Here is an 18,007-nt window from a genome sequence, read left to right as displayed (position 1 = left end):
AGATATTCCTTCAGGACCTTACGATATGCAGCCAACAAGCTCTCATCCATGGGCGTAGACTGGGAGGGGGCGAGGGGGGGCAATGCCCCCCCCAAACGCAGGGCCGGCAACAGGCAGCTCTCCCTTCGCCCCGCCCTCTCCCCGTTCCTTCTCCTCCCCCCCCTGGCCCCCCGTGAGCCGGCTCTCCTCCCTCCCTCCGTATCCGTCCCTCACTGACCTGATCTTCGAATCCTTTGCCTGCCTGCTAGGCGCTAGCGCTCTCTCCCCTGCTGGTTCGCGCTTTAAAAATTGCCGCCGAGACTTTCAGAGGCGGCCTCGCGAGACTTCTGCTGAAGTCTCGGCGGCCATTTTGAAGCGTGAACCGGCAGGGCCCAGGGAGAGTCAGCGCTAGCGGGCAGGCGAAGAATTCGAAGATCAAGTTGGTGAGGGACGGATCCGGAGGGAGGGAGGAGAACTGGCTCGCTGCGGGGGGGGGGGGGAGGAGAAGGAACGGGGAGAGGGCGGAATGAAGGGAGGGCAGGGGAGAGGATGGTCACTGCTGGACTGGGTGGATGGAGGGCCACTGGGCATGGGGACAGGGGAGAGGAGGGTCACTGCTGGACTGGGTGGATGGAGGGCAGGGGAAAGGAGGGCCACTGGGTGGATGGAGGACAGGGGAAAGGAGGGCCACTGGGCATGGGGACAGGGGAGAGGAGGGTCACTGCTGGACTGGGTGGATGGAGGGCAGGGGAAAGGAGGGCCACTGGGCATGGGGACAGGGGAGAGGAGGGTCACTGCTGGACTGGGTGGATGGAGGGCAGGGGAAAGGAGGGCCACTGGGCATGGGGACAGGGGAGAGGAGGGTCACTGCTGGACTGGGTGGATGGAGGGCAGGGGAAAAGAGGGCCACTGGGCATGGGGGCAGGGGAGAGGAGGGTCACTGCTGGACATGAGTGGATGGAGGGCAGGGGAAAGGAGGGCCACTGGGCATGGGGGCAGGGGAAAGGAGGGTCGCTGGGTATGGGTGCTTGCAGGGCAAAGGGAGAGAAGGGTCACTGGACATGGGTGGATGGAGGGCAGGGGAGAGAAAAGAAATGCTGGACATGGATGGAGGGGAGGAAAGAGTGAGGAAGGAGATGAGATGAGGGAAAAGGAAGAGAGGAGAAAAACTGCACATGGATGAAGAAAATAGGCAGAAGCTGAGGACCAGAAATGAAGAAGAAAGGAGGAAAGAAATAAATGGAAAGGAAGCCCTGGAAACAGAGTTAAGAGGACAGATAGCAGCAGAATCAGATACTGGACCAGCATGATCAGAAAAACAGTCACCAGACAACAAAGGCAGAAAAAAATCATTTTATTTTCATTATAGTATTTGGAATATGTTCACTTTGACAATCAGGTGCTCAACATTGAAAGTTTATATTTACTTATTTATACCCCCCCCCCACAGGCTCTCTCCCCGGCTATAGCCAGCTCTGCAATTGGGGGGGGGGGCGCAGAGGGGGACCGGGGGGAGAGCCTGTTGTTAAACATTTACCAGCACACCACTGCTTGTCGCCAAACCCGCTGCCTCTCCGATTCAGTGGCTATCCATCGGCAAACAAACACTGGTTATTCCCAAAAAAGCCAGCTCTTGCTCCCTTCCTTCCTCCATATTAGCATAATTTGCATATACATATATGCAAATGAATATGCTAATATGCCCCGCCCCTTCCTTTGCCCCCCCAAATGAAACAGTCAAACTACGCCTATGCTCTCATCTAATAGGGAAACATTTAGGGTCCACCTAGTGTCTTTATCTGCCTCACAAAAATAGGAAAGATGCAACCTCAAGGTGCCCCCTCCCCAACTCCCCCTTCATTATCTCCTCAGACCCTTGCTGAATTCTTTCACAACAAGGTTCAAAAGATAAACCTTGCTTTCTCTACCTCACCAGCTCTCCCTCCACTAGTCCGTTCCCCTCTCTCTCCTTCCCCTCATTCCCTTTCCTCCTTTCCTGAAGTTACTATTGAGGAAACTACACTTCTCCTTTCCTCCTCAAAATGTACCACCTGTTCCTCTGATCCCATTCCCACCCATCTTCTTAATGCCATCTCTCCTACTCTTATTCCTTTTATCTGTCACATTCTCAACCTCTCACTTTCCACTGCGACTGTCCCTGCTGCCTTTAAACATGCTGTGGTCACACCTCTCCTTAAGAAGCCTTCACTTGACCCTACTTGTCCCTCTAATTACCGACCCATCTCCCTCCTTCCTTTTCTCTCCAAATTACTTGAGCGTGCTGTTCACCGCCGCTGCCTTGATTTTCTCTCCTCACATGCTATTCTTGACCCACTACAATCTGGTTTTCGCCCTCTCCACTCAACTGAAACTGCGCTTACTAAAGTCTCCAATGACCTATTACTGGCTAAATCCAGAGGTCAATATTCCATCCTCATTCTTCTTGATCTTTCCACTGCTTTTGACACTGTCGATCACAGCATACTTCTCGATACCCTGTCCTCACTTGGATTCCAGGGCTCTGTCCTTTCCTGGTTCTCTTCCTACCTCTCCCTCCGCACTTTTAGTGTTCACTCTGGTGGATCCTCTTCTACTTCTATCCCTCTGCCTGTCGGCGTACCTCAGGGTTCTGTTCTTGGTCCCCTCCTCTTTTCTATCTACACTTCTTCCCTTGGTTCATTAATCTCATCCCATGGCTTTTCCTACCATCTCTATGCTGATGACTCCCAAATCTACCTTTCTACCCCTGATATCTCACCTTGCATCCAAACCAAAGTTTCAACGTGCTTGTCTGACATTGCTGCCTGGATGTCTCAACGCCACCTGAAATTAAATATGACCAAAACCGAGCTTCTCATTTCCCCCCCCAAACCCATCTCCCCGCTCCCCCCGTTTTCTATTTCTGTTGATGGCTCTCTCATTCTCCCTGTCTCCTCAGCTCGAAACCTTGGGGTCATCTTTGACTCTTCTCTCTCCTTCTCTGCTCATATCCAGCAGACCGCCAAGACCTGTCGTTTCTTTCTTTACAACATCCGTAAAATCCGCCCCTTTCTTTCCGAGCACTCTACCAAAACCCTCATCCACACCCTTGTCACCTCTCATTTAGACTACTGCAATCTGCTTCTTGCTGGCCTCCCACTTAGTCACCTCTCCCCTCTCCAGTCGGTTCAAAACTCTGCTGCCCGTCTCATCTTCCGCCAGGGTCGCTTTACTCATACTACCCCTCTCCTCAAGACCCTTCACTGGCTCCCTATCCGTTTTCGCATCCTGTTCAAACTTCTTCTACTAACCTATAAATGTACTCACTCTGCTGCTCCCCAGTATCTCTCCACACTCGTCCTTCCCTACACCCCTTCCCGTGCACTCCGCTCCATGGATAAATCCTTCTTATCTGTTCCCTTCTCCACTACTGGCAACTCCAGACTTCGCGCCTTCTGTCTCGCTGCACCGTACGCCTGGAATAAACTTCCTGAGCCCCTACGTCTTGCCCCATCCTTGGCCACCTTTAAATCTAGACTGAAAGCCCACCTCTTTAACATTGCTTTTGACTCGTTACCACTTGTAACCACTCGCCTCCACCTACCCTCCTCTCTTCCTTCCCGTTCACATTAATTGATTTGATTTGCTTACTTTATTTATTTTTTGTCTATTAGATTGTAAGCTCTTTGAGCAGGGACTGTCTTTTTTCTATGTTTGTGCAGCGCTGCGTATGCCTTGTAGCGCTATAGAAATGCTAAATAGTAGTAGTAGTAGTAGTAACCTATACCCATAGTACTACTGCCCTGTGAGAGAGGTATATCAAGGAGAATATGGTCAATGCGAGAATAAGAATTGTGAGAATGAGAATAAAAAGAATAATCCTTTTCCTTCGATGATGTAAACGCCACATATCACAAACTGCTAATGTTCAGGTCAGAGCCTCCAAGCCCTTAGAGTTTTGAATGTCAGCCCTCGAAATTACACCAGTCTTATCAATGCTCAGGTCGAACGTTGCGTTAAAATCCCCCCCTCCAGTACCAACTTGCCAAATGGGTCTGCTTGCACCATTTTTCCAAGCCGTGCAAAAAATGCTCCCTGAGATTCATTAGGCACATACACAGCTACTAGGGAGAAAGGTGAATTATTCAGTAACACCTGTAAAAGCAAAAAATGACCCACAGGATCACGCTTAACTTTCTGTACCTGTACCTGCAGGGAAGAGTGCAACAAGATCGCAACCCCCCATTTCTTCTTGGAGCTGGCATCAGAAGCACAAAAAACATTTTGATACTGATGATGACATAGGAATTTTTCATGTTCCCTCCGGAAGTGGGTCTCCTGCAAAAATACCACATGAGGAGTACTCAGCAGCAATTCCCGAAACAACTTTGGTGCTTTTGGGGAGAGTTGAGACCCTTAACATTGTAAGACAAAAATTTGAGATCAATACTCATTTATGGCACATATCATGTGAAGAGAGGACCAAACTCTGCACCAGCAAAGGAGAGAAAAAAGAAGAAAGCGAGAAAGAAGAAGAGAGAGAGAGAGAGAGAGAAAAAAACCCATAGCCCCGCTCCCCAGCAAGCTTCAACCTTAGGAGTCCCAACTCGGTAACCCCTCCCTCCAGTACTACAACCTAATTCCAGCATTCCCGTTTCTCCACCCCCCAACCCTACTGTTCCCCTAAACATAGTCGCACCTTCCCCTCCCACCCCCTCCCACCAAATCATCAAAAGCCCCCTAGACAGAGACCAACAAGTCCCCTTAACTAGGCACATCGGAGAAAGTAATTCATCAACCCGAAAAACCACCGAAACACCCCGCACACCCTCACTTCCCCACTATTCTTAACACAATCCTATCCCCTTGTAGCATCATATAAAATAGACAACATTAACTCCCCGTATGCTCCACCCCCACTCCCTCCTCTCTCTGACATCACTCAAAACAACTTCTATCTAAGATCTATAAATCCCAGAGATTGACCTTTAAATTCCTGAAAAAATATTCCCCTCAGTAGTCATAACTGCATATAAACTGTCTTATAATAAGATTAGAAAGTCTCCTCAGGTAGCCTTCGAGGGACTCTTGGATTTATTGGAAGCATGCTTCCATTTCTGAAGCTTGGCCCGAGATGTGGGGGCGATATTCACAGGCAGATGGTCAGCGGCAGTCAAACCTTCCTTGTTCAAAACCTTCTATACTTCAGATAAGAGTCTGAGACAATGCATCTTACCCCACAGTGTAAAGCTGAGAGCAAAAGGAAAGGACCATGTATACGGGATCTTATTTACAGTTAGGATATCCAAAGCAGGTTTCATGGCACGTCGCTTGGCCAGAGTCAGTCGGGACAGGTCCTGAAACACCTTAAACTGAGCCTCGTTGTAGTCAATATGTTGGACCTGACGAGCCTGCTGCATCAGTCGCTCTTTTATAGCATAAGAAGAAAAACAGACGACAATGTCCTGAGGCTTATTATCCTGTCTCTTCCCCAAAGCTCTATGAGCTTGCGCCACCATAATATCATCTGATTCAAGCAGCTTACCACAAAGCAACTTGACCACAGCAACTACATCCTCTTTGTCCCCAACCTCTGGAACTCCATGAAAGCGGAGGTTGTTCCTCTGCCCTCGATTTTCCTGGTCGTCAACCTTGTATTGTAGTTCGTCTAGGTATTCAAGGAGTTTTGAAATTTTTGCATCAGCCCCATTCAGGTGCTCTGCTTGTTCTTCAGCGCGCGTTTCCAAGTCCTCCACGCGCCCATCCAGTTTGCTCAGATCCACACACAAAACGTCCATACGGTCTAGTATTTCCTCCGTAGAGGACTTGATCTCTTCATGAATCGCCTGTAAGCACTTAGCTAAGTCTTTGGAAATGCCCCGTTTAGTAGGCACATTCGGTGCTTCTGCGTTAGACATGGCAGAGTCAGAGTCGGAATGTGAAGCTCGAGCTAACCTGAGCACATGGCGGCTCGCTGCCTTACCAGCCTGGCGCGCCGACTGGCGCTCGCCCTTTCACACAGAAGACATTTTTCCAGCCAAACCAAAATCACCCCACCGGATTCCTGCGGTTTTCCGCTGCAGCAGAGAAGAATTTAAGGACATGTTTATGCTCTTTATCGCTAGTTATAAGCAGGGACGAGACGGAGCTTTGGATCTAGGCAGCCATCAGCATTCGTGACGTCACTTCCTCCCCAGGACCGCTGCTTTTTAACATATTTATAAATGACCTAGAGATGGGAGTAACTAGTGAGGTAATAAATTTGCTGATGACACAAAGTTATTCAAAGTCATTAAATCGCGGGAGGATTGTGAAAAATTACAAGAGGAACTTACGAGACTGGGAGACTGGGCGTCTAAATGGCAGATGATGTCTAAAGTGAGCAAGTGAAATGTGATGCATGTGGGAAAGAGAAACCCGAATTATAGCTACATTATGCAAGGTTACATGTTAGGAGTCACAGACCAAGAAAGGGATCTACATTGAAACTTTCTGCTCATTGTGTTGCGGCGGCTAAGAAAGCAAATAGAACGTTAGGTATTATTAGGAAAGGAATGGAAAACAAAAATGAGGATGTTATGATGCCTTTGTATCGCACCATGGTGCGACCACATCTCGAATATTGTGTTCAATTCTGGTTACCGTATCTCAAAAAAGATATAGTGGAATTAGAAAAGGTGCAGAGAAGGGCGACGAAAATGATAAAGGGGATGGGACGACTTCCCTATAAGGAAAGGCTAAAGCGGCTAGGGCTCTTCAGCTTGGAGAAAAGGCGGCTGAGGGGGAGATATGATAGAGGTCTATAAAATAATGAGTGGAGTGGAACGGGTAGATGTGAAGTGTCTGTTTATGCTTTCCAAAAATACTAGGACTAGGGGGCATGCAATGAAGCTACAAAGTAGTAAATTTAAAATGAATTGGAGAAAGTTTTTCTTCACTGAACGTGTAATTAAACTCTGGAATGTGTTGCCAGAGAATGTGGTAAAGGTGGGGTTTAAAAAAGGTTTGGATGGCTTCCTAAAGGAAAAGTCCATAGACCATTATTAAAATGGACTTGGGGAAACCCCACTGCTTATTTCTGGGATAAGCAGCATAAAATGTTTTGTACTTTTTGGGATCTTGCCAGGTATTTGTGACCTGGATTGACCACTGTTGGAAACAGGATGCTGGGCTTTATGGTCTTTCCCAGTATGGCAATACTTATGTACTTATGTACAGTCAAAAGATACATTTCCTTGTCCATCATAATATTTACAAACTCAGTAAACCAATGTGTGACTTGACTTGTTTGAAGGGTAAAAGGCTTTTTTCCCCTTAGAAATTATTTTGAAAAATATCTCACCTTACACTTTTTTTTTATATATAGCTATTTTGCAGATATCTTTTCATAGAGATTTTGTTTTGATTAGCAGTCTAGCTTGTTTGTTTCAGGTGCGTATGATACTTACCAGCTGCAAGTCATTTTAGAGGGGCATTTTCGAAAGAAACTTCTAAGTTGGAATTTGGACGTCTTTGTAAAACGTCCAAATTCAGAGGTCATTTTCGAAAAAAAATGGACATCCATCTTTGTGTTCGAAAATACCATGGACGTCCTTGGATTTGGACGTCTTTGATTTTTGGCCATTTTTGAAACCAAAAACGTCCAAATTCAAGCCATTTGGACGTGGGAGGAGCCAGCATTTGTAATACACTGGTCCCCCTGACATGCCAGGACAGCAGTTGGGCACCCTAGGGGACACTGCAGTGGACTTCATAAAATGCTCCCAGGTACACAGCTCCCTTATCTTATGTGTTGAGCCCCCCCAAAACCCACTACCCCCAAATGTACACCACTACTATAGCCCTTACCGGTGAAGGGGGGGCACCTATATGTGGGTACAGAGGGTTTCTGGTGGGTTTTGGAGGGCTCGCTGTTTCCTCCACAAATGTAACAGGTGTGGGGGGGGGGGGGGTATGGGCCTGGGTCCACTTGTCTGAAGTGCACTGCACCTACTACTAAACTACTCCAGGGACCTGCATGCGCTGTCATGGACCTGAGTATGACATCTGAGGCTGGCATAGAGGCTGGCAAGTAATATTTTTAAATGAGAATCCACAGATGTGGAGAACTCGAGAAGTCCCACGGAAATACTCAATAACAAAATGAAGTGGGAATAAAAACGAGGATTCCCAGAGACTGGACCACAACAATAATGAAAATGAAACAAAGTTTATTAAATAATAAAATGAGTCATTTTATTATTTAATAAACTTTGCTTCATTTTCATTATTGTTGTGGTCCAGTCTCTGGGAATCCTGGTTTTTATTCCCACTTCATTTTGTTATTAAGTAATATTTTTAATCATGTTTTTTGGGGGTGGGAGGGAGTTAGTGACCACTGGGGGAGTAACGGGAAGTTATCTTCGATTCCCTCCAGTGGTCATCTGGTCATTTCGGTCACCTTTTTGTGCCTTATTCGTGATAAAAACAGGTCTGGGTAAAAGCGTCCAAGTTTTAGTGCTGGACGACTTTGCTTTGTTCCATTATGGCTCAAAGACATCCAAGTCTTAGGAATGCCCAAGTCCCGCCTTGAACACGCTTCCGATCCGCCCCCTTGAGATTTGGACATCCTTGTGACGGACTTCTGACAAAGACGTCCAAAATCGGGTTTCAATTATACTGATTTGGATGTCTCTGTGAGATGGACATCCAAGTGCCAATTTATGTCACTTTTTGGACGTCCATCTCTTTCGAAAATTAGCCTGATGGTGGCTCTCCTTTGGGGGTCAACAAACTTTGGGAGCTTTGTAAGGAAACAAAGGAGTTGAGACATAAGGAATAATTAAGGAGTTTTGCTTCCTTTTAGGTCTGTGAATGTGATCTGTACTGGGTGTAGAGGTGACTCTGTAAACTGGAATGAAGGATTTTCAGTCCGTGCTGTTTGTGCAGAGTGTGCAGGATCTCCAAATCTCAAGTATTCCTGGAAGCTCTATTTAATTAATGCAACTGACACAGTGGATGTAGAAGGTAAGAATTGCTGAGTGCTGATAACCACAATCATTTTTGTGCTGGTTATCGCATGACTGTTCACTACATAATGTCTTTGTAAATTGTAGTGTTTGAGGTGGTGCTACACGTGGAGGAGCATTTTTAATATGACGTCCCAATGGGAAAAAATATTTATTGAAAAACGTGCAAAAAACTAAGTTCATAATGGAAGACATAAATAAACATTTTCCAGTATTTGAAAATACATTAAAAAACGTTTAATAAATGGATGTACTGCAAACATCACAGATGTTTTAAAATGTATTTATTTATTTTATTTGTTACATTTCTACCCCACATTTTCCCACCTATTTGCAGGCTCAGTGTGGCTTACAAAGTACCGTAAAGGCGTTTGCCATTTCGGTTGATAACAAATACAAGCTTGTGTTGTGGTCAAATGAGATAGAGGTGATTCAGGCGTAAAGAGGGTAAAGAGGATAGTAAATTGTCCAGTACGATCTTTGGTTATGTTGTGTTGCTGGGTGTGGGGATTTATGTTGGATCGTTGGAATAAGCTTTTTTGAAGAGGTGGGTTTTTAATGACTTCCTGAAATTTAGGTGGTCATGTATTGTTTTCACTGCATATGGGAGTCCATTCCATAGTTGTGCGCTTATATAGGAGAAGCTAGATGCATAAGTTGTTTTGTATTTTAGCCCTTTGCAGTTTGGGTAATGTAGGTTTAGGTATGATTGTGATGATCCGATTCTGTTTCTGGTTGGTAGATCTATGAGGTCTGTCATGTATCCGGGACTTCGCCATAGATGATTTTGTGGACCAATGTGCATATTTTGTGTTTAATTCTGTTTTATTAACAGGAAAGGTAATGAACAAATAATACTGCAGATAAACAATATAAGTACAAAATGCCTTCAACATATTCATAAATCATGAAATATTCCGCTTCCCCCAGGCCCCCCCACTTCTATTCCAATCTCCCCCCTTCATCGCTTCCGTGTCCCGAACCCCCCCCCTTCTAACCCCTCCCTTTCCCTCCCCTCCCACAGCACAAGTGGTCCAAATAAAGATCATAACTATGACATGAACTCTGGTAAATTCAATTTAGGATTTTACTCCTCGCCAAAGGCTGTAGTGTATCCCAAAAGTTCGCCCATGTCCTCTGAAAACTCAGTCCCTCTCTGGAGGACAAATCCAATAGTTCACACCTCTCCAACTTTAAGAGCTCAATCATTTGTATTCTCAAGGTTCGTACAGAAGGAGCTCTGGTATCTCGCCAATGTAGCAAGATGACTCGCTTTCCCATCAATATTGCTCTTTGCAAGAAGGACAGAAATCCTGGAAGAGTTGGTTTAATGCATTTGTATTCGCCAAACAATAGCAAGGGATGTCTCTGTATTGTACGACCCCAGTATCTCTTTATTTCACCCAGGATTTGGGCCCATAGCTTCAAGACATGCAGGCAAAACCAAAACATGTGACCAAGCGTAGCCGGGGCCTGGCCACACCAAGGACATGCGTCCGAGTCACCAAAACCAGCCTTGAAAGCTCTTGCTGGCGAGATATATAGTCGTAGAGCAAACTTATATTGCATCTCCCAGTATCGAGTGAAAATGGAAACTCTCCAAATGGAGGATATAAACTTGTTCAAAATCTCTCCAGTGACATCTGACAGCAGGTCTGCGGTCCAACGTTGAGCTCTACTACAAAAGTCTATATCTTCTGTGGAATCTTGCAGAGCTCTGTGATGATATTTGAGGGGCACTAGATTCTGCGCCCCCAATGTCAGGTCTGTACTCAGCATATCTTGAACATCTTCACTTAAGTTAGACCAGCCCAAGCCTATGATATAATGCTGCACTTGTAAATATGCAAAACGGTCTATCTCCTCCCCTCCATCATGTCCTCCGAGTCTGTCAACAAGGCTGTCTCCGCTTACAATGCCACTCTCTCCTCTGCTCTGGACACCCTCGCACCATCCACCTCCCGTCCCACTAAGCGTACTATTCCCCAGCCATGGCTGACCCCTTGCATCCGTTACCTTCGCTCCTGCGCCCGATCTGCTGAACGCCTCTGGAGGAAATCCCGCACCCATTCAGATTTCCTTCACAACAAATTCATGCTGTCCTCCTTCCACTCCTCCCTATTCCTTGCCAAACAGGATTATTACACCCATTTGACCAATTCTCTCAGCTCCAACCCCCGTCGTCTCTTCGCCACCCTTAACTCCCTCCTTAAAGTGCCCTCCACTCCCACCCCCCCTCGCTCTCTCCTCAATCACTGGCCGATTACGTCCGCGAAAAGGTGCAAAAGATCAACCTTGAGTTCACTACCAAGCCATCTCCTCCTCTTCACCCTTCAACCCTCTCCCTCAACCAATCAACCCAGGCCTCCTTCTCCTCCTTTCCCGACATCACCGAGGAGGAAACCGCTCGCCTTCTTTCCTCCTCGAAATGCACCACCTGCTCTTCTGATCCCATCCCCACCAACCTACTTAACACCATCTCTCATACTGTCACCCCCTCCATCTGTCATATCCTCAACCTCTCTCTCTCCACTGCAACTGTCCCTGACACCTTCAAGCACGCCGTAGTCACACCTCTCCTCAAAAAACCATCACTTGACCCTACCTGTCCCTCCAACTACCGCCCCATCTCCCTCCTACCCTTCCTCTCCAAAATACTTGAGCGTGCCGTTCACAGCCGCTGCCTCGATTTTCTTTCCTCTCATGCCATCCTCAATCCACTTCAATCCGGTTTTCGCCCTCTACACTCAACAGAAACAGCTCTCTCTAAAGTCTGTAATGACCTGTTCCTTGCCAAATCCAGAGGCCACTACTCCATCTTCATCCTCCTCGATCTATCCGCCGCTTTTGACATTGTCAATCATGATTTACTTCTTGCCACACTGTCCTCATTTGGGTTCCAGGGCTCTGTCCTCTCCTGCTTCTCCTCCTATCTCTCCCACCGCACCTTCAGAGTACACTCTCATGGATCCTCCTCCACCCCCATCCCGCTATCTGTTGGTGTTCTCCAGGGATCTGTCCTTGGACCCCTTCTCTTCTCAATCTACACCTCTTCCCTGGGCTCCCTGATCTCATCTCATGGTTTCCAGTATCATCTCTATGCTGATGACACCCAGCTGTATCTCTCCACACCAGACATCACCGCGGAGACCCAGGCAAAGGTATCAGCCTGCTTATCCGACATTGCTGCCTGGATGTCCAACCGCCACCTGAAACTGAACATGTCCAAGACTGAGCTCATCGTCTTTCCACCAAAACCCACTTCTCCTCTTCCTCCACTTTCTATCTCAGTTGATAACACCCTCATCCTCCCCGTCTCATCTGCCCGCAACCTCGGAGTCATCTTTGACTCCTCCCTCTCTTTCTCTGCGCATATCCAGCAGATAGCCAAGACCTGTCGCTTCTTCCTCATTAACATCAGCAAAATTCGCCCTTTCCTCTCTGAACACACCACCCGTACTCTCGTCCACGCTCTCATTACCTCTCGTCTTGACTACTGCAACTTACTTCTCACCGGCCTCCCACTTAGCCACCTATCCCCCCTTCAATCTGTTCAGAACTCTGCTGCACATCTTATATTCCGCCAGAACCGATATATTCATATCACCCCTCTCCTCAGGTCACTTCACTGGCTTCCAATCAGATACCGCATTCAGTTCAAGCTTCTCCTTCTTACCTACAAATGCACTCAGTCTGCTGCCCCGCACTACCTCTCTACCCTTATCTCCCCTTACGTTCCCGCCCGAAACCTCCATTCACAGGACAAATCCCTCCTCTCATTACCCTTCTCCACCACCGCCAACTCCAGGCTCCGCCCATTCTGCCTCGCCTCACCCTATGCTTGGAACAGCCTTCCCGAGCCCTTACGCCAAGCTCTCTCCCTGCCCATCTTCAAGTCTTTGCTTAAAGCCCACCTCTTCAATGCTGTGTTCGGCACCTAACTCTTACCTTTCAGGAAATCCAGACTGTCCCAGTTTGACTGCCCCTATCAGACTAACTGTTCACGTGTCCTTTAGATTGTAAGCTCTTTGAGCAGGGACTGTCCTTCTATGTTAAATTGTACAGCACTGCGTAACCCTAGTAGCGCTTTAGAAATGTCAAGTAGTAGTAGTAGTAGTAGTTTGAACTCCTGTTGCAGGTCTGTAAATGTCCGGATTTTACTCTCCTCAGACACCAATTGATAAATGTACCTTATTCCAAGTTTTCGCTAGCGGCTGAAAGCCACAGACGAGGTACCCTCCGGGAAATCTGGGTTATGAAGCAGTGGCAGAAAAGGTGTCACCTTCCAGTCGAAATGGTGCCATCTGCAAAGCCATCGCCATGCTGCTCTCACTGAGGTAACTAGAGGGTTCCCGCCCAGCTCTCTATTTAGTCTCCTTCCGGGTGCATGAAGCACCCAGCCCAAGTATGCAGTGGGGGACATTGACAGCTCTATTGGAGTTGCAGAAAAGTCTTGACTCTCCAGCAGCCAATCCCTTATGTGTCTCATGGCACAGGCTATCGTTAATTGGCGTATGTTAAGCAAACCCATCCCCCCCCCGTGGTCTCGGCTTCTGAATCACATATATGGGGAGTCTAGGTTTTTTGTGATTCCAGAGGAAATTCTGTATTAATCTGTTGAGTATCCTTTCCTTCCTTCGCCGCAGATAAAACGGCAACATCTGAAATTTGTAAAGCCACTTAGGAACTATCACCATATTAAGGAGGCCTATCCGACCCATGAGCGAGAGTGGACATGAGCTCCAAAGCTGTAGCAAACATCTCGTGGTATCTAGAAGGGGTTGCACATTCCTATCATATGAGGTCCCCAGATCAATTGGAATAGTGCCTCCCAAATAGCAAAACTGATGTTCTTCCCATTTCAAGGGGAGTGGACCCCTCCATGTAGTTCTCACTGCAGCATCTAAGGGTAGAGCCAGTGACTTTGCTTCGTTAAGCGTATACCCTGACAGTTTACCATATGTACTAATGACGCGGAGAAGACTCTCTAAAGAGGTCTGGGGGTCACCTAACAACATCAGAACATCATCAGCATACGCAAGTACTTTAAGTTCTTTCCCACAGACCTGTATGCCTTTGATGTCCTGCCGCGTTCGAATCTCAGCTAAAAGGGGTTCTAAGGTCAGCAAAAAGAGCAGCGGGGAGAGGGGACAGCCCTGCCGCGTGCCTCTTCCTATGTCAAACTCTGACATTCGGACCCCATTCACTCTAACTGCAGCCCGTGGTTGTGTATATAAGGTTGCTATCGCTTGGAAAGTCCATCCCTCTAAGCCTATGTTCTTTAATGTTTCAAACATGAAAGACCAGTTCACCTGGTCAAATGCACGTTCTGCGTCTAGACACACAATCATTCGGCGGACTTCAGGGTCCACCCCGGGAAGCATAGCCATAATTAGTTTCCTGAGTGGCGACCCCGCACAAAACCCGCCTGATCTTCCTGGATAAGTAAGGGCATCAAGGGCGCCAAACGGTCAGCCAAGACCTGGGAAAGCAATTTGGCCTCCACATTAATTAGGGAGATTGGCCTGTATGAGTTAGGTTGCAAAGGATCTCTACCTTTTTTTGGGATCAAGCTAATTGTCGCTGAGTTGGCATGCTGTGGAAAATGGCCTGTATCTACTATGGCATTAAAACATTCAGTTAGGGGCCCTATTATCTGTAGTTTCAGCAGTTTGTAAAATTCTCCTGACAGACCGTCTGGGCCCGGAGCAGAGTGCAACTTTAATGCACCGATAGCCTTTTGCAATTCTTTTTGCGTCTACCAGACTATTAAGAAAGGCCAGACGATCTGCAGGGATCTTCCCCAATCCCCTAGCCTGTAAATATCTCTTCATCTCTTCCCTGAGACCTACCACTTCTGGGCCCTTTTCGTACAGAGTAGCAAAATGTTTTCTAAATGTGAGTGCAATCTCCTATAAATTGGTTGATACCCCACCTACAGGCTTCTGTATAGCTGAAATAAAATATGTTTTCCGGGCCCCTTTCACCAATCTAGCCATCATCCCTCCCGCCCTATCTCCAAACTTGTGAAGTTTATATTTCCGGTATAATAGAGATCTCATTGTCCGTTCGTGTATTAAACTGTTTAACGCTGCCCTAGTGGATACCAGAAGCTCATGTTGTATCTGCGTGGGGTCTGTAGTGTAATTCCTCTTTACCATTCTCAATTTCTTCTCTATTATGCCCTGTGTGATCTGTCGGTTGCGTTTACTAACATAGGCAATTATTTCACCTCTTAGTACCGCCTTGGCGGCCGACCAAAACAACACAGAGTCTTCACTATGGGCCTGGTTGTGATCTAAATACTCCTCCCATTTCTTTTGTAAAAAACTCGCAAAATCCTTAGAGGTGTATAGATAAGCTGGAAACCGCCATCCTGGCCTCTGTTGAAAATATGGCATGGAGTCCATGTCTACCCAGGTGAGTGAGTGATCCGAAATCTCTTCTGGGCCGATTTGGGCGCTGATTACTCTAGGGAAGAGATCTTGGGTTGTGGGTATATAGTCTATTCTAGACTGTGTATGATGCGCTCTAGAGGTATGAGTGTAATCCCTCTCCTCCCCATGTAATAATCTCCATGTGTCCACTAGGCCCAACTCCTGGCAGAAAGTTCCCAACAGCGACGTGACTGGCTCCCGCCGTAACTGACGAGTGCCAGACCTATCCAACTCCTCATCCATTACTTGATTCAGGTCACCCACCAGGATCAAGGGGAGCTTCGTGTGGCTCTGAGAACGTGCTAATTGAGCATAAAAAGTATGTGCAGAGGAGTTCGGGCCATATATAGATGCTAAATGAAGTTCCTGCCCCTGTAAGTTAAGTCTAATCCCCACCACCCTCCCATCTCCATCTTTAAACATCATTTGTGCTTGACACAGCAAAGTTTTATGAATTAAGATGGCCACCCCCCCTCTCCGACCGGTTGCAAGGGAGCAGAACACCTCACCCACCCAGTGTCTCTTTAATTTCTCATGTTCTTCCTGGGAAAGCCTGGTCTCTTGGAGGCAAGCTATCCCCACCCCATGACGTTTCAGAGCCGCCAATATTTTAGTTCTCTTAATGGGGGAGGTGATACCTCCAACGTTCCAAGAAATATGCGCACTTTCCCCAAAGTCGTGTTAGCTCTTTGACTGTCTAAGCCTCATAGTAGCTCTGTCTTCTATCTCCCTAGGGCACACAGCCTTGCCCCGAGGGAGCGCGTCCCCCACCGCACACCACAACACTGACAATGTAGTTTGATACCAGAAAGTCCAGAAATGATAACAATTCCCGAGTTCAATATCATCATCTTGTGCTCTTTCCCGCCCTTTAATCCCCCCTCCCCCTCCCCCTCCCTCTCCCCTCCTTCTCCCTCTCTCTCCCCTCCCCCTTGAATTTCCCCCTCTCTCCCCCTCAAACCCTCGCAGAAACTGCCCATTAATTGTGGGTCCCAGGGGTTTCCCAGTCTCCCGGTCCCCGACTCTTAAGTTCTAAATTAACCAGTACAGTAACCCTGCATATCTAACAACAGTGCTTAGTGCTACAACTTTAGTCAAGTACATTCATATGTAAAAGCAAACCAGTCAATCATTACCGGCAGCATCCCTTTCTCTCAGTTCCAATTGCTGCACATATTTCTTCGCTTCTTCAGGAGAGCCCAAAACTTTCCATTGTCCCTGCTCTTTAACTTTTAATTCCACTGGGTATGCCAGCATGAACTGAATGCTCAGCTCGTGCAGATGTTTGCAGTGCAGGGTAAACAGCTTCCTCTTTTCTTGTAAGGCTGCAGAATAATCTTGAAAAATAAGGATTTGATGACCATCAAACTTAGTCTCGTTTCGTTTCTGTTGTTATCCCCGTAAGATCTCCTCTTTATGGATGTAGTTGTGAACCTTTAAAATCACAGTTCACGGGCTGCGTCGGCCATCTTGCTGTCGACCCACATGGTGAGCCCTCTCCAGACATAAGGGCCCCGTGTGGTCAGACAGCGCGAATTCCTGCGACAGCCATTTCTCGAGCACCGACAACAGTACTGAGGCTCCCACTGATTCCGGTAAGCCTATTATTCTTAAATTTGCCCGATGAGACCTGTTTTCGAGCTCATCGAGTTTTTCAGCTATAGATCCTGTTTTAGTTTCTAACGCTTTCAACTGCTGCAAAGCGGGGGGTAGCGCCTCCTCCATCACCACGACCCGCTGCTCTATCTCTCCGGTTCTCCTCACCATGTCTGTTAAAAGTTCTTCCAGTGTTGTTAACTGGGCAAAGACTTTATCGAACTTCAGCTGGATCGGCTCGATCACTGCTCCCACAGTACTCGCTATTTGATGCAGCTGTTCAGCTGAGAACACCGCGGGGTCAGATTGTGGCAGGCTTTCCTCCGCTCTGCTAGCCGTCTTCGGCTTCTCCTTATCTTTTTTAGTGCTTTTTGGCGCCATTGTTGTTTTTGAGGCACAAAACTTTTTCCATGCGACGCTCTGTCACTATTCCAGTAAGTCAGCAATCTTTGTCCGCGGCTTGCAGGGTTTATGAAAGATTAATTTAAGTCGGGGCCCAGGAGAACTCGGCACCACGTCTGCCATGCCCTAAAGCATCACGTGACCCCCCCCCCCCCCCAATGTGCATATTTTGAAGATGATCCATTGTTTGATTGGGAGCCAGTGCAGCTTTTCTCGAAGGGGTTTAGTGCTTTTGAATCGTGTTTTACCATATATCAGTCTGGCTGCTGTGTTTTGGGCAGTCTGGAGTTTTTTTGTGAGGAGTTCTTTACATCCCGCATATATTCCGTTGACCATTGATTGTGTTAGTTTATGAAAGGTATCCCTCGGGAAGAGTTTGAGTTTCCACATTGAGTAGAACATTTTCTTTATTACGTTTTTTACTTGGTTTTCGAGAGTGAGGTTGCGGTTGATTGTGACTCCGAGTATTTTTAGGCTGTCTGAGATAGGGAGTGCATATCCTGGGGTGTTTATGGTTGCGGATTTGTAGTTGTTATGTTGAGACGAGAGGATAAGGCAGTGTGTTTTTTCAGTGTTCAGTTTCAGTTGCTTTCTCTACCTCACCAG

General features: G+C 47.1%; 1 protein-coding gene across 1 annotated transcript in view; it reads left to right on the top strand.

The window, feature by feature from the left end:
* The window catches only part of LOC115474082 (polycystic kidney disease protein 1-like 1), an 868,156-nt gene that overhangs the window by 666,690 nt on the left and 183,459 nt on the right, over nt 1-18,007 (top strand). Inside the window, exon 16 of the mRNA XM_030209405.1 lies at nt 8,804-8,964. Coding sequence (XP_030065265.1) covers nt 8,804-8,964 — 161 coding nt within the window. The remainder of the gene's footprint in view (nt 1-8,803; nt 8,965-18,007) is intronic.

Source organism: Microcaecilia unicolor, chromosome 1, assembly GCF_901765095.1.
Source record: "Microcaecilia unicolor chromosome 1, aMicUni1.1, whole genome shotgun sequence".
Taxonomy (NCBI): Eukaryota; Metazoa; Chordata; class Amphibia; order Gymnophiona; family Siphonopidae; genus Microcaecilia; species Microcaecilia unicolor.
Note: the sequence above shows the minus strand (reverse complement) of the source record. Positions and strands in the feature narration are given on the sequence as shown.